This window comes from Pectinophora gossypiella, chromosome 13, assembly GCF_024362695.1.
Source record: "Pectinophora gossypiella chromosome 13, ilPecGoss1.1, whole genome shotgun sequence".
Lineage (NCBI taxonomy): Eukaryota > Metazoa > Arthropoda > Insecta > Lepidoptera > Gelechiidae > Pectinophora > Pectinophora gossypiella.
This window is the reverse complement of record NC_065416.1, coordinates 3532145-3549188: the sequence shown is the minus strand read 5'-3', so window position 1 is coordinate 3549188 and position 17044 is coordinate 3532145. Positions and strand designations below refer to the sequence as shown.

The following is a 17044-nucleotide window of genomic DNA, read 5'->3' as shown; positions in this document are numbered from 1 at the left end:
ACACAGAACATAATACAACCGGCCATAACAACCCTAGCAGGAATACTGACTCCGAACTCAACAACACTGCAAGATGTAAAGTGAAAACACATGCTTGCATCAAAGAGCAGGCAAGGTGTTATGTTACAGTCTTATCAGATTTTAAATAAAACGAAAAAGAAATTCCAATTCGTTTTTGTAGTGTATTTAATTTTGTGAGGAGGTATTTTCTTCTTCAACATTCAAATAAAACACCTTATTAAATGTGAATATGACTGTAATTATTGAATTGATACGAAACTTTACACAGTCATTACATTGAAATCTCTTAGAAACAGCCAGAACTCCGTAACTTTTGCGACTTCAAATTTCGTGAGTTTAGAGTTCGTTACTTTATTGATCATCTGGAAACAGCCTTAGCGCGCCTAGCAACAGATAATCATCTAACTAACCTATCAACCAAGATAGGTTAAGGGAAAACCAGCTGGAAAACAGCATAGATCGTAGATCGCGATGCATCTATCGATTTAATCTAAAGGCCTCAACATCGATTAGATTTTAATAAGGCTATCTACGATCAGAACGTGTATTTTTTTTTGAATTGCTTGAGTTCATGAGTCGTATCGTATTTCTCTTGATCGAGGTCGATCTTTAAAGATTTTCTCCATTTGATTTTATCTAGAGGTCATTGATCTGAATGTCCGATTCCTTAATTTCCCATTACGCCATTGGTTTGGTGGAATTTTATGTACTTGTTATTTCAATTTATTGAAATACCTAATTAAGTCTATTTCACTATTTACCTAATGACACTGAATTTGTTATAGAGACTCAGTCAAAATCACCGAATACGTAATTAATAAATAAATCTACCTATGTCAAAAGTTGAATCGCGTATGTACTTGTTAAAGTTTCGCAACATATTTCGCATTCACTAATAAAGCCACGTCCCGACTAGGGGACATTTTGTCGACCGCTATGTGTCTCGAAAGATAACGGGCGATGTCACATGACGTGGCGCGACAATTTATCTCGCGTCTTTCCAGGTAGTTGGAGAGAGAAGTAAGAGATATCACCCAATGTCTCCGGGGAAAAAATGTGATATTGAGATTCTCGTTTTAATTTAGGTCATAATTTACCAGATCAGATGATTGAGTCCCACGAAAAGAAAAGGTAACATAACAACGTTACTCACATCAACTGATCAAACGACAAACATAACCACAAATTAAGAGGATGTCATATAAAACATTCTCACAAAATAAACTCGGATTTCATCAACAATCAAAGTAAATGAATAATTTCCTAAGTTGTATATGGTGGCGATTGGCAACAATATGCATTGTCTCAGGTTGCAAATGCAACAGCTGGGAACAATGTAGCGGCAATGACCGGAGCCTAAATGTTGCAACCGATTGGAAGACAATCGCTGAAACTGCTAGAAAGGTCTCAGTTTAACTCTAATATTACGAAAGACTGGGAGTGGAAATAGTAGAATCTATATCTCCTACAGAAAGCGTAAAATTAATAAATACAGCAATCAATCGATTGTTAAAGCGTATCAATAGCAGTAAGTATAGGTCTTCGGACTACGCATAAATGTGTCATAATCGAGTTAAGTTAGTCTAAGGACCTTTACCGTCAGTAAATCAGTATCCTCTTGATGAGGAGAGGTCTATCTAGCGATACGACAATAATCAATGCTTACGATAATAATCAATGTAATATTCAATCAACTTAAAATTTTCTAGTCAGTCTATTACTAATGAAGCTATATGTTTTTTGTTCGTGGAAAATTGAGTCTCCAATTAGTTTTGAAATATTAGCTGACTGGAGTTTTTAGTTACTTACCTACATCGGTTTTGATAGTCATTTAACATTGTTTATAATAGTCATTAAAACTCCTTTATTGTTATAACAATTAGAGTAATGGACAATAAAATCGACATTAACAACTGGAGTAAAAAATATTATTGATAACTTAACTAATCTTCGCCCTGACTAATAAATAGTTCTCACGCAGTATTTACCTATAATATTGACTCGACCTTAGTTTTTGATAACTCCTTTGTTTATCAAATCTTATACTTCCTTGTAATTCAATTAAAATAATAATATAATTTATTATCAATGTTGGAGCATCAGCAAAGATTGAAAATCAAGATTCTATTTTAGTTCTATTCAACAAACGTATTACTTAATACTCATTATTTACTTTCCGCTTCGGAACGCGGAATGAGTGAGAAGAAGTGGCGTTGCGCTGCAAGAAACTCCTGTACAACACAGTTTTTCACAATATACAGTGTTATCGTACAGTTATAGGTATAGTATCACGAACCCTTTAGCATTATCAGAGCGGGTCGATCGGATTGCGTTGCAACAGGGCCGCACGTGTATCCGAACGGTGTCGCAACGCCCGCCATTGCTGTCTGTCATGTTCACGCTGTGTCAACAAAACATGGCCGCTAGTCGTCACTGACAGAACAGCTGGTATGTTCCACAGGGTTTAAAGCTTAGTATCTATACTTGTTTGTTGCTGGGTTTACACCCAGATTCCGAGTAAGGTTACAACCGCCGAATTGTCTTGAAATGAGAGAGTTTTTGTCTACAAAGTATGGGCTTTTTTGGACTTAATAGACTTATTTAGTGTGAAGCTAGCAAGAAGTTAGAGCCTGTACACATCAAAACGATGCAACGACCGTGAATAATTAGGATTGGATGAGATCTCATTAGGTTGATGAAACCAGTAGTAAATCGTATTACGCGGCAAAATGTAAACTGTACGTCATCAGTATCTGTTTATAGGTAACTAAAAATCGGCGATGTACGAATAAAACCTTGACCAAACCACCCATTAAGTATGTGCAAATTATACAAATAATACTACTTACAAGTAATACAACTTTGTTATTAAAGTATTGATAAAAAAAATGTTTATGCCATCTGAAAAATGCCATTCATCAAAACCATATGTGTTTACGCTAGAAATAATACCTACGATACAATACAATGTATTGTTTGCCTACAAGGCCACAAATACCTACGGATTTCCACAAGATTATGCGCCATTTATGTACTAAAATAATGAATGTAAACGTCATATTGAAGACTAGCGGGTAACTATAAAGCATGATTAAAATATTCCGACGCTATTTTAAGTTTTGAAATCGATTGTTTTATTGGGATTGGTTGAATATCACTGGCTACAATTATATTACCGGACAAATGGCGATAAATGGGAACAATATAGACTTAATCTAAAGGGCAGAGAATGAAAAAATACTTATGTAACAGCATTCACCTGATTCACCTCATAGAAAGGGTTGTTAATAGGTCACAATGATTAAAAGAACCTACCACAACTTGTTCAAAAAACAAAGATACAGTTGATTCTCTGGTGTTCAAAATTCGACTCGCCGTTGTTAAGAGTGTCGGCAATAAGAAATAAAGGAACTGAACTATGCTAATAGAGTATACTGAACAGAAATGGTTCCACATGAGGTCAATGCTGTCCCAAACCGGCCAATTGTGGATAAACAGTTGAATATTCATTGCCATGCTCGCTCCATTAGACGCGCTCTGAATTAAACTGCACACAACATAGGATTCATGTCCATCAGGTCGGCGAACTGTGACGAAATTGTCAAACTATGTGGGTTGATCTTGACTAGTCTGCGGTTTTTGTTTGACGACAAAGTAACAAACTTAATATTTGAGTTTCCTTTTGGCTTATAATACCGTAAGATTGTAACAACTCAAAAAACCATGTCTTGGGCGTTAAAGTGTGATACGCAAAGTAAAAAGCGATATTATTTTTCTTTATTACCGTCTATATTTTGGTGCATCATAGAAATAATTACATTCATTACTTCACAAGTTTTAAATTTTTAAGGACTTAAAAATTACTTTGATGATGAAGAATTTAAGCTCGAAGGTCGAAGCTACTAAATTGCAACAAAGGTTAATGTTTCTTATACAATAAGTTAATGTTTCGTATAAAAGAAACTTGATATATGAATATGATTTTCAGTCATCGACAAGACGAAAGACCAAACCAATAGCCTCATCGACAATCTTCTTATCGTGTGGGTTGAGAGGTGGATGACCAACCTTATCAACCCTGGTGTCAGCATTATTATTGAGCCGCCAAAGGCCCGTAACGTGACTCTACATCAGTAAGTAGTAACCGGGACCAACGGCTTTACGTGCCTTCCAAAGACGGATTATCTTACTTCTGGCCAATCAGGTGATCAGCCTGCAATGTCCTAACCAAACTAGGGATCACAAAGAGATTATTGTGATTTGCCCCACCGGAATTCGAACCCGGGACCTCTGGATCGTGAGCCCAACGCTCAACCACTGGACCACGGAGGCCGTTCATCTTATCGACAATAAAATTCGTTAACAGCATTTTCTACGATTGTTATAACACGGTAAGTCAATTACGATTATGATTGTTGCAGTCTTCGGTCGTGATGACCGCACAAAATGGACATCTACCATGCGAGATCGTGACCAACACCGTAGCTAACGCCATAGCTGATAGACCACCGTATGGAATTAATAAATATAGCTGTTAAAACATAATTTGTTAAGGCTTCAGGGTTCCTTAGTGAAGGTGTAAAATCCTAGCCAGTGTCAGCTTATAATATTCATAGTTATAACTTCAATGGTCATTTTCCGAAGGTCAGGGATTGGAAGCCCTGTGCCTGTTTTAAGCATTGGAAATATTCCCTATTTTCAGAGTCTCAGCAAAACAGCGTATTTTTGTTGTATGGAGTGCGCTCCAAATACCCTTCAGTTGATGATTATGAAAGCTTACCATTAATTATTATTACGTTCCACTTGAAAATGTTAACAATGTTAAAAAACTAATGTTAAAAAAATTACACCACATACGTACGTAAGCAAGTAAGTTATGCGAAGTTTATTTTGCCCAAAGCGATGCAAGTACCTTAGTAGCTTTTAATAAAATTTACGCTTCTATTATCGAAATCGTACCTTAATTGAGTTTAGCCAAAGTAAGTTAAACACTTCTCTGCAACGATACTTGTTACAAATAGGTCAACAGGCACTTAAGAAGTTAGAAGCAGGAAAGTTGAAAGAGCTTAAATAAGCTTACTAAGCTTTAGAATTGTTAGAACACCAATCCTACTTACTTGGATACGGAGTACGGAACTCTCGATATAACACGGTGCGCCCTTGACTACTATTTTATTATTTCACGTACTCATGCCCTTTACCGCGCAATCTAGAACACTTACACGCGTGGTATAAAGTTTATAATTAGTCGTTTTATGTCTTTCTATTTATATAGTTGTTCGCTGTGGTAATTTTGACTTTAATGACCGATTATTGTTGCTGTTTCGTCTTCTGAGTTCTTTAAAGTTCGAGTCTTCGAAAGGGTATTAGTAATTGCCGTTTTAATTAACCTTCAAAGTGTAAATTCTTGTTGTACGGTTGCCTCAAATGGCATGGCTTAGCTGGACAAAGGGATCCCGTGTGTTACCGTGCTTCATAACGAGGAACGCTGGTTCGAATCGGACTTGTACCAACAGTGGCGGCTTTAGGGCGTTGCGAGGTGTGCCACCGCACCGGGCGCTGACATAGCCAAAACCAACTGGGTTCACTCGGGCGCTGATATAGGGGGGGGGGGGGGGGATCAAAATCAACTGGTTCACCCTGGACGCCAACGCAAATTTCATCGGGTTAGATTGCGGCCACATAAAACTGATACCGGGTTGCCATAAACAACAATTTTAAATAGGTAAATTTCGAGGGCCGTAAACTAATCGATTTTGTTTTTATTTTAAGGGCCTGAGGGGTGCCACTATGAGGTCTCGCACCACCTAAATATTCTGCTAGGGCCGCCACTACAAATGAGTTATTAATTTATGTGAAATATTCACTAACACATTTCTCACAACCATTATAGTCGGCGATACGGCTCACCACCACGTTGGTCTAACAGAAAGATCAGTGAAACGTGGGTACTCAGTTCATCTTGCGATGGGTATACTAGTCATGTTACAGGAGATTGGAAGTACTTCTGGCTATTGGTAAAATAGCCATGAGCTTATGATGTATGTATGTACTCTGTCGACCGGATTGCTAGCCTGAGTTTACGCACGTTTATGTAAAGTCGTAATTTTCTATGAATCATCAGCTGTTAACGGTAACTCCAAGCAATTGTTCCACATTCTCTCCTTCCGAGCAGGTGGACAATGCCAGTGGGGTGAATCAACTCATATAAAAGAGCTGTTATTTCTAAAAAGGAGTAAATACGTCCAGTTTTGGCTCATTGCGAATTCTAAATGCGCAGAATACCGTGGGGGCTTCTACGAATGAGTCAGTGACACTAAAGTTTCGTTTACCTTACGAACTTTGATCATTTTTTTTAGTGTGACTTAACGTATATTTGCCGCAAACGGCATTAACTACTTGGCCAGACAAATGGGTGGGCTCCAAAAGTGTAGTAGTAACATTCGATTGTTGCAGTGTTGTCTAGCCAAGCAGCTAATACAATCTGAGGCATACCTACATTATGTCAAGTCCAAAAAAATATTGTTGCATACTTAGTTACACATACATACATACATAAACTCACGCCTATTTCCCACCGAGGTAAGCAGAGACTATAGAATTCCATTTCGTCCACATTTATCAATCGCTTCATACATGCACGCCGGTTCAGAGTAGATCGTAGTAAACCTTTTCTAAGGACGTCTCCAATTTGGTCAAGGTAAGTCCTTCTAGGTCTTTACCAATTAGTTACTTAGATAATAACTTTGAGGGATGATTCAGACCATGATTCTTTGATCTTATTATTTATTTATTTTTTTAAAAGTTGTCTCAATTTTTACACGGGATGAAACAAGTGTCTATTGGAGAAAATCACACCAGAATGTGATTTTGGAATAATGCGCTTATTGGTTTTGACTATAAGGCAAACATATCAAAATCTAATATAAGAACATAAAGCCGTGTTCCTAAAATTCAAACTTGTATAACGTAGCAATCAAGCGGGCTATCTGCCTATCTAGGGTGGTGTAACTCTGACCTAATTCCGTGCAGGTCAGCTGGGGAGCGACCAGCTTCTGCTAATCCCCGTCTGCTAATGAACCAGCGTTCTGTTAACGAACTCCAATCCCATGCTTAGTTCCATATAGGCTGTATAGTGTGACGCTTTTGCGCTGTTTGGTTAAAAAACTTACACGCGAGGTTGACGAATAGGATGAGGGTTTCTAGTACATTTGAATGCATATTAACTTAGACATCCTAAGTACTCCATTACGTCACCGGCTGAGACGTAGGTATTGGATAGAGTGACATATTGTTTTTTAGATTCCCTATTCAAAACAAAAAACCATAGACTACACATCATATAAAAAGGTTACACTTTAACACCGCTAAACTGGTCTCGGCCGGCGGGGAGGTATTGAACTAGCATTTTGTTATAGGTACGCCGCGCTCTTTCGGGGTGCGCCAAACTAGATGTCGGCTGATTACTTGCAATAGCACTTACAATTGAAATCAAAGTGCCAGATGCATTAGAAAATGGATCTGAAAACTTCAAAATTCGAATAAAATAACGTAAGTACTTAATTAAAAATGGCGTTGGATTTCCAGCAAATTGAAACGCGTAGTTTTGAACTCGGTTCAATAGCCTTTGTTTGTCACATTTACACGTGTAGGTTATAATCTCCTCTATTATGTATCTATTTGCTTGCTGACGAAAATAAACCTAGTATAATGTTTACTATGGACTTGTGTAGAATAGAAGTAGTGACGCATCATCGTGACCGAAAGATATGCGTTTGTTCATCCCATGTCGCGCATGACTGACACACAGTCTAACGCATTAGTTTAATTATAATAACTACTTACTACGCCGTATGTGAAGCAGAAAACTGCGCAGCACGGTAAATTGATAATAAAAATAAATAACAATATTTCATAACAAAAATAAACTGAATTTATTAGTAAGGCAAGTAGTTTGTTATTTCTGTTTGCCGCGAAAATGGTATTGGGCATTGGATTACTTTCTTTATTTAAGATTTATTTTACATAAGGCATGGTCATTGCTTACGTACAGCCTTCTTTATAAATAATAGTTTTATTTTGTATTGCTTTAAAGTAATCATTTCAAATAAAAATATGGCGTACTTCAAATCGAGGGGGTTAAAAGTGCCACATAGAATTTCACGTAAAATACATTGCTACTTGACATTTGGTGACATTGCGCACTTACTTTTATATGCGCAAATGTCAAATTGCAATATGGCTTTATGGATGAATTGTTTCAATGTGGCCGTATTAGACCCCCTGGTATTAACAAATGGCAGGTTTTTTACGGGAATATACCATTCCCCATAATTAATGCAGTGAACATTATAATAATAATAATAATCATTTATTTCGGACTCATCCACATTGATTACATCCATATTTGTTAGTAAAATTGCAAGCTTACAAAACACCTACCTATATTTAGAAATTTAGTAAGGACCCAAGTAATCTTGTTCAATAATTGTTATTCACTGTCACGACTGTCACCTTCGATTCAATATACTTATTTATATTTGTCATCCTTGTTTATTTTGCAACAGGTTGTTCAACTTTCCAGTTTTACATTTTAAATGATTTTATTTTTTATTTTTACATTAAATGCATACGGACACTCATAAAGGTTTTCACCTTTCATTGTTCAGGCGTTATATTAAAAAGCGTCCCAATTTTTTATTATTCTTTGACCTCTTGTATTTTCTACCTACAGCCATTGAATAAAGAATAATACGCCGTATAGTACTATAACTCTCCGCCCCGCACCATTTGGTTTCGGACATTGACCTCACCCCCTTTGGTTCTTACTTTAATCTTGAATGGCTATAAGGAGTAAGGGAGAGAGCGCACGGACTGTCTCGCCACGTCTCGCTCGCACTTACGCTTTAGGCGGCACCCGGTAAGATTGAGATTTTTGTACGGAGTGTCCAGTATCTGCGGCAAATCTACAATAAGTCACGTCAAAAAAAAGCTGCAGTTGACAGTAGCTTGACAAAAATAACATGAAGCTTTTAGTTTTTTGGCCTTTATGAAACGAAAGCTTCATATTATATTCTACTAGCGACCCACCCCGGCTTCGCTCGGGTGCAATGCTGAGAAAAAAATGAAACTATTTACGACATCACATTAAAAATCTCAACAATAACAGTATTTCTCCACTATTTAATGAATGTTATTATTCATATAAACCTTCCTCTTGAATCACTCTATCTATTAAAAAAAAACTGCATCAAAATCCGTTGCGTAGTTTTAAAGATTTAAGCGTACATAGGGATATAGATACAGAAAAAGTGACTTTGTTTTATACTATAGTATAGTGACAACATAGTAAAAACATTGTTAAATTTTGTCAGCGTCGTTACATAAAACAAGCATCGACAGCAGATTATCAAATGGGGTGAAGTTATCTGCATGTCAATCTACGCCCTATTATCCATGATGTGTGATGGGGACGCAAGCGGTAGGTATTGAAGCATATTGTATAGATGGACTGATGGAACCCTCTGGCCAGGCAATCAAACCAAAATCAATTTCCAGTGTAATAGCGTTTCAATTGGCTTTCGGAAATAATAGAGGGTAAATGAACGTTTATTGACAACTTATAAATATAATCTATCAAATGTTGAAATATAAAAAATGTGCACTAATCATAGGCGTTAACGACCTTCGTGGGTCAGTAGTTGAGCGTTTGGCTCACGATCTGGAAGTACCAGGATCGAATCCTGGTGGGGACATATCACAAAATTCACTTTGTGATCCCTCGTTTGGTTAGGACATTACATGCTGATCACCTGATTGTCCAAAAAGTAAGATGATCCGTGCTTCGGAAGACACGTTAACCCGTTGGTCCCGGTTACTACTTACTGATGTAAGTAAGTAGTCGTTACATGATCCATGTCAGGGGCCTCTGGCGGTCAATAATAACCCTGACACCAGGGTTGATGAGGTTAGTAATTCACCTCACGACCCACACGATAGAAGGAGTTCGGCGTTATAGGCCTTAGAATCCAAATTCAAAATAAAATATTGAATTGTTTTCACGGACAATGTGTTTTGATACTTTAGGGTTTTTAAGGCCCGTTTTTATTTAAGTTAAATGTGAAAATTCGTTTCGGCCAGGCACGGATCTCTGTTGACCCCGAGGTTTAAATAAGTCCAAAATTTCAGGCACTAAACTTATCCAAAATCTGCCCGAACTTTCGCCTTTACAATCCTCTCCTCCTTAGCATTATTCTATTTTTCACCGTCCACTCACCTAAGACTATGCCAATGAACCTTAAAATGAATGCACACCTGGTACTGGTAAGTGACGGCATGCCCAGTCACTGCTGTGGTCAAAGCCCGGCGAGTGGAGCGCGTCGAGGCAACCTTGCCGCTCCGTTGGCCGAGGTTCATAGACACCACGTTGCTAAGGTCCTAACCACGTTACAATCGCTTTTACACTAGCGCTGAATGAATGGAATTGACATAAGGTAACGAAATGTCATTATCAATGTTGGTAATTTCAATAATAAACGTTTCTTTCTTTCCTTGTTGTCGGTAGAGGGTGGCGGGTGCAGAGCGGCAGGGCGCGGCGCGGTGCGGAAGCGCGCGCGGCAGGTGACCGGCGGCGCTCGCGGCTCATGTGGGCAGCCGGCGCGTGCTGCTCGCGCCAGGCAGGAGGAGGTGCGTTACACGGACAATACCAGCTGGCATATGGGTTTAAAACACATCACATCGAAGCAATTCATCTGAAAAGCAATATTGCTATTTGACATTTCTTGACATTGCGCACGAAATACTGCTTTTTCAGATGAATTGCATGTATGTGGCGTTTTTAACCCCCCCTGGTCGTCGAACTATTGGTGGAAAGGGACATACGGCCGCCGTTGCACGGAGTTCGCTATCGCGCGCGACAGCAACCGCAAAAATTCACCCAAAGGGACTTCGTATACTCGCTAATTGTTATAAAAGTGCTCATTGTATTATATATTCAGAGACCTTCGAAGGCCTGTGTTGTTTATCATATTTCGACATTTGAATTTGTCCTGTTTTTCGCCAAGGAAATAATTGTGAGCCCGTCTATAGCCTTGCCTTTAAATAGCGGGAATCCTGTATGGCCTTCGAAGGTCAATACAATGATTTTGTTGAATTATGTGGATGTATAAATGTTACCGATTGTTCTTTATGTGTAAAGAATTTAACTTCTGTCACATATGATGTCTGCGTAATATCATTTCTGTTGTCTTTGATCATGAATGGACTTTTGTTGCATAGCATTGTTAGAAGAGCATCGCTCCTATTTGACTGTAGGGGTGACTCTTTAACATAAAGAGATATAAGCGTAAGTAATACGTCATACTAAAAAAAATGGATTTAAATTTTGCATTTCTACATTGAAGATTTCACTAAGACACTTCTACATCCACTGCACAGAACGTACACCCAAAGATATCAGAGTCCATTCCTTAAAATATTTCATTTATAATTGCAGTAATGATATTGACACCATTGCTCTTGACAATATAGTAAATATAGTTGGCAAAACATAGCTTCCGTATTACGATGAGTAATCTCCTGCGGTCTAATTTTTACTACGTGCGATATTAGCAGGTGTGTTGGCTCCAGGCCAAGATATTTGGACTATTGTTACTTCGTTTATTTTGGACTAATTACCACCTGCAACTTGTTTATTTTCTCCCCTTACGTAATGTATTGTAATCGCATGAGTCCTGTTACTACAGCGCCCCACGTGCACTATTTAGTGAAGTCGCCATTGAGACCGATACGTCATTGTCAAACTCATGATCTTCTTAGACAATCTTAATCTGATGATGGTACTAAGGTTTGTTATTTAAAACAGTAACAGAATTTGCATCTATTTTCTCAGTGATGTTTATAATATCAGACTTTACTGAGAAATTGAATGTAAATTCTGAAATTTCCCTAAATATAAAACATTGAACAGAACCAGATGTTCCCTGTAAAGAACCAGTGCCATCCGAGAAATTCTCGGATATAGAGAAAAGCAAAAGGGAAAGATTTAAATGATTACACGATCAATTTATAAAGTCGAGTGAAGTTGATAAAGTTACTACAAAGCGGAATTGACATTTCCAGATAATAGTTTTGTACCCATCCGTGGTCTGGCATAACATAAGCAAATACCGAGAGCCTTTGTTATTCCTAAGCTATTCAGTGGAGTAAATAAAGAGGAAAACACATGTTCAGTATACGAGATAGATCATTCCTTATTGCTTTCCCAACTTTTTTCACTTTCCAAAAATTCTTTAAATAAATTCGGTGTCAATCACGGCTCGGATAGTGCACTTAGGGCGTCGGAGCTGCCGCTCAGGTTGTGTATTGGTTGGTAGCTAGCAGGCACTCATGCGTGACGCGACTAACCGTGCGCCGGTGGCAGGCGACGCCGGCGGCGCGGCGCGCACGCCCGTCAAGACCTTCCAAGCCTACCTGCCCCCGGCGCACCGCACCTACAGCTGTATCCACTGTCGCGCGCACCTTGCCAGCCATGACGAGCTTATATCTAAGGTGAGTCACTCCACTGTTTTATTTGATAATCGCTCTTGGGCATTTCACTGTTTTTGAGGAGCTTGTCATCCCACTGTTTTTTATAATCCTTCAATATCTCTTAATCAATCCACAGTATTTTCTTTTCTCTTGTCTCTTGTGGTTATTCCACTGTCGTATATTTAAGGCATGCCACTTATTAAAAGCATTACCAAACATCTCCTTATCTGCTAATAAGAAATTAAGTTCGTTATGAGTACTTATAACTAATTTCACATCAAATTATGTCGTACTCCCAATAATATTTTATACATCTTAGCCGAATTTCTCATCACCATTTCATTTTTACCCCAAATCCATTGTGTCATTTGCATATTCTTTTATCTAAAACTCCGCTCTAAATTGCTGGGCATTACTGAGACATTTTTATCCAACATAATACTCGTAAAAATGCAGACAGACGGTTCATATATGCAAAATTGTATCCATATATAAAACTGGGAGTCTCGTTATTCATTTTTTGCTCAGCACAAACGTAGGTATATATGTGCCTCTATATATATAGAGGCTCTCGAGTTATAACTCGAGAGACCTACATTTTTCAAAGATACGCCTGGAACATTAAAGTTTTTATGTTTACAGCCTAGTTCCATTAGCGTGTTGTAAAGGAAATTACAATTTCCATTTCCAACAAAAATGAAGTAGTTTTATAGTTACTATAGGGTTTAATAGAGAGGCTTCATTAACATTTCATCCAACGTTTTTAAGGTTACGTCTATAAAGAACTTAGAAACAGGGATCATTTTGTTTGAATTTGAATTTTGAGCTGGACTTGCTATTCCCGCACATGTCGTAAGCCATGGAAGCAAGAGAAGTGTGTCAGGATCGAAGCAAATGGAATTCTACCCCGGTGGAAAATAGGCGTGAGTTTATGTATGTATGTATGTCATAAGCCATCGCTGCTAAAATAATCAAAACTATGAGGTGTTAAAAAGGCCATATCGAAGCAAAACATCTAAAAAAGTAATATTGCTATTTGACATTTTGTTTACATTGCGCTCTTTTTCCTTTTACGTGCGCAAATGTCAAATTGCAATATGGCTTTTTAAATGATTTGCTTTGACGTGGCCTTTTTAGACCTCGTGTTCAAAGCTGCATCAAAAATGCTGTGTATGAAAGAAAGAAAGAAAGAAAGTTTATTCAGTACAACAAACAAGTAACAAGACAGAGAGAAGAGAGAGAGAGAGAGTAGTATGGTCACAGAGTTTTAAAGAATTCGAATATCAATTCGTCTGTTTGAATGTTTTCTTTTCAATTATTCAGTAAAATGCTTTCATCTAAGAAAGCAATATTGCAACTAGACATTTGCGCATATAAAAGTAAGTGCGCAATTCACACAAATGTCAAATAGCAATATTGCTTTCTTAGATGAATTGCTTCCATGTGGTCATTTTAACCCCCCAGTTCTTTTATATTTCGTTCTAATGTACGTAGCACATGTCTTAAATAAAACATGTTGTGCTATAGCCTTGAGAAATTCCCATTTTATTCAATTCTAATGTTATGGAGATGAGGTGACAACAAATCTGAAACGCTCTTGTTATTTTTCAGTCGTTCCAAGGCAGCCAGGGGCGGGCTTATCTCTTCAATTCAGTGTGAGTATTATCATTTTACATATTCCACAGTAGATGTAGATTTAAACGTCTATACTAGAAGAACGACAGATACAATAAAAGTAGTTGAATTTTCTAAACATTACAAAAAAAAACGGTATGGATAATTTTAAGTTTGTAAGAATTTCGCGAGAGTCGATGGATCCGAAAATATAAAGCTAGTTTTCGAACAGTCCAACTAAATTAAAATTAAGTTTGTGTGAATAATTTTAGCCGCACAAATCATGGCTTAAATTCCCTTTTTAATCTTAATTTTTTATGTTCTGTTGCAACACTGGTTGCATGCATATTACATGCAGGTATTGAACCATCCTTGAGCGTTTCAACATTTCAACCGTTCTCATCTTAAAAACATTTTATTCTCTCGCCTGCGTTATGTATGCTTCTTTTGTCCGCAATTTTGTAAGTGAATTTTAAAAGAATTATAAAGTGGCATAAAGACATAGTACTGCCCCCAGAGTTCTTACTAGAGAATGGTGGGGCCGAAATATGCGCAAAACGATCATATTATATGAGACGATGATCGTTTTATAAAACTTTCCACATCATTCATTACTTCTTTGGTATGCGCAATCACTACTTTTGTGTTACTACGGTCACGAGCATTAATATGTATACACTTTGGTACCATGTCACATTAACTTTTTTGACAAATTGAACTGTATGTCTCACTAAATGTCAAATATGTTAGTGCGACAGAGTCCTAAAGTGGGTACATTATATTGCTCATGACTGTACATTATGTACAGCGGGTAAATGGATGTAGCGGTCCAGCCAGAAATGTCTTGGTGCGGCCGCTTCACATGCCGACGTGGGTTAACAGGCGACATGCGGACTCGTGTAATTTAGTGCTGAAGGCATATCTCCCTTGTTTCTATGATCTGTGGTACTACATATTTATACTCGTAGTACGAGTATGGCACAGGACCGATCTGGGCGACGTAACAAAGATGAGATCAAATTATTTTTGTTTTTATAGCACTCATCTGTGCTTAGGGAAACTCACAAAGCGAGAAAAAAAATGTCTCGAATGTGGGCATGGACAGGAGGAGGACCCGGTGGTGAAATTATTAACACGTACGCTAGACAAGAGTTTTGGGTTCAAATCCCATCCGAGTCAGATTTTTATTTCATTTAATTTTCTTTTTGAAAGAGAGATCCTTACCCAGCTTTACAGCCTTTGGTAATAAAATAAGGAATAATTCTACGCATAGAAAGGCAACTCTTCACTCTCCACCAACGGCTGAGCTATGCTTACCTCAATCGCGCCTCAATTGAACGGCTAAAGCTGAACCGATTTAGATGAAATTTGGTATGAAGATAGTTTAAGACTTGGAGAAGAACATACGATTTATCCCGGAAATCATCCCCTAGGATACGACTAACGACCTCCGTGGTCCAGTGGTTGAGCGTTGGGCTCACGATTCGGAAGTTCCGGGTTCGATTCCCGGTGGGGACATATCACAAAAAATACTTTGTGGTCCCTAGTTTGGTTAGGACATTACTGGCTAATCACCAGATTGTCCGAAAGTAAGATGATCCGTGCTTCGGAAGGCACGTTAAGCCGTTGGCCCCGGTTACTACTTAGTGATGTAAATAAGTAGTTGTTACCATGAGCCATGTCAGGGGCCTTTGGCGGCTCGATAGTAACCAAACACCAGGGGTGATGAGGTTGGTACTCCACCTCACAACCCACACGATAGAAGATCCCCTAGGATTGAAAAAATGTGTCGACATCACTGATGATTATGTTAATAGTAAAGTAGATGATGATAATAATGACGAAAATGATGATGACGTTGACAATGATATTAGTAATGACGACAGTGGTATTAAAACAGTAAATTTGTGATATTTCAGAGTAAACGTGGGGTGCGGACAGGCGGAGGAGCGCGTGTTGCTGACGGGGCTCCACGCCGTTGCAGACATCTACTGCGAGTGCTGCAAAACCATGCTCGGATGGAAATATGTAAGAATGAACATAGTGTGACATGTCACATCGCATAAACAAACACCGCAACCAGAGAGTTCTAGAATGTCACCGTAATCCTTCTTTCTCTTTTTTGACGCATAGCATCGCCCTTTTAGTATACCATTTTCGTCAGTGCCTACTTCCCTGAAAAAGGGGCGGAAAGTACGACAGAGAAAATATGATGTTCTAGGTTCGATTCCCGGTGATGACAATCTCACAATTATCTACTTTGTTAGACTGACTCTCGATTGGTTACGAGAGTACAGTCTGAATAATATAACTATTTACTAGAATCCAGCCAACACACACTGGCTGATAAATGAAATCATATCAAATACACTTAATTGCACACAAGGATACAGTATAACTTGGGTGGCCTTATTGCACTAGAGCAATTTCTTCCAGACAAGCACTACCAGGAAACAAACATCTACACCTAACTAACTAACAGATAACTAGTCTTTGAAAAACGCCACGTCGAAGCAAATCATTAAAAAAAAAACAATATTGCTATTAACTATTGTCAAATAGCAATTTTCCTTTTTTAGATGAATTGCTTCAATGTGACCTATTTAACCTCCAGTGCTTATCCGCCAAAACAGACGGCAGTCAATGAGCCCGTGTCATCGAAACAAAGATGCGCACTATCAAGCGAGTTTATATACCGTATAATTTCCTAATGGAAAATGACAAGAAACACAAATCAAAAATTAATAGTAATAGTAAAACCGTAGTACAAACTCAAACCTACTGACCTTTCTAGATAACGCGTTGCCTGACTATTCACGTCACTCGATAGTGTCAACTTGTGAACTTACAACGACGACACTCTGTATTAATTTGGTTAGTA

General features: G+C 38.2%; 1 protein-coding gene across 6 annotated transcripts in view; it reads left to right on the top strand.

Moving 5' to 3' along the window:
* LOC126371773 (protein yippee-like) overlaps positions 1–17044 on the top strand; it is a 157546-nt gene that overhangs the window by 135982 nt on the left and 4520 nt on the right. For 4 of the 6 annotated variants that reach the window (XM_050017134.1, XM_050017135.1, XM_050017136.1 and 1 more), the window contains 4 exons: positions 10586–10707; positions 12443–12570; positions 14161–14204; positions 16083–16191. In XM_050017134.1, the coding sequence (XP_049873091.1) occupies positions 10665–10707; positions 12443–12570; positions 14161–14204; positions 16083–16191 (324 nt within the window). In that variant the 5' untranslated portion in view covers positions 10586–10664. Of the gene's footprint in view, positions 1–10585; positions 10708–12395; positions 12571–14160; positions 14205–16082; positions 16192–17044 lie in introns of all 6 variants that reach the window. The other 2 variants (XM_050017138.1, XM_050017137.1) reach the window with 2 other exon arrangements.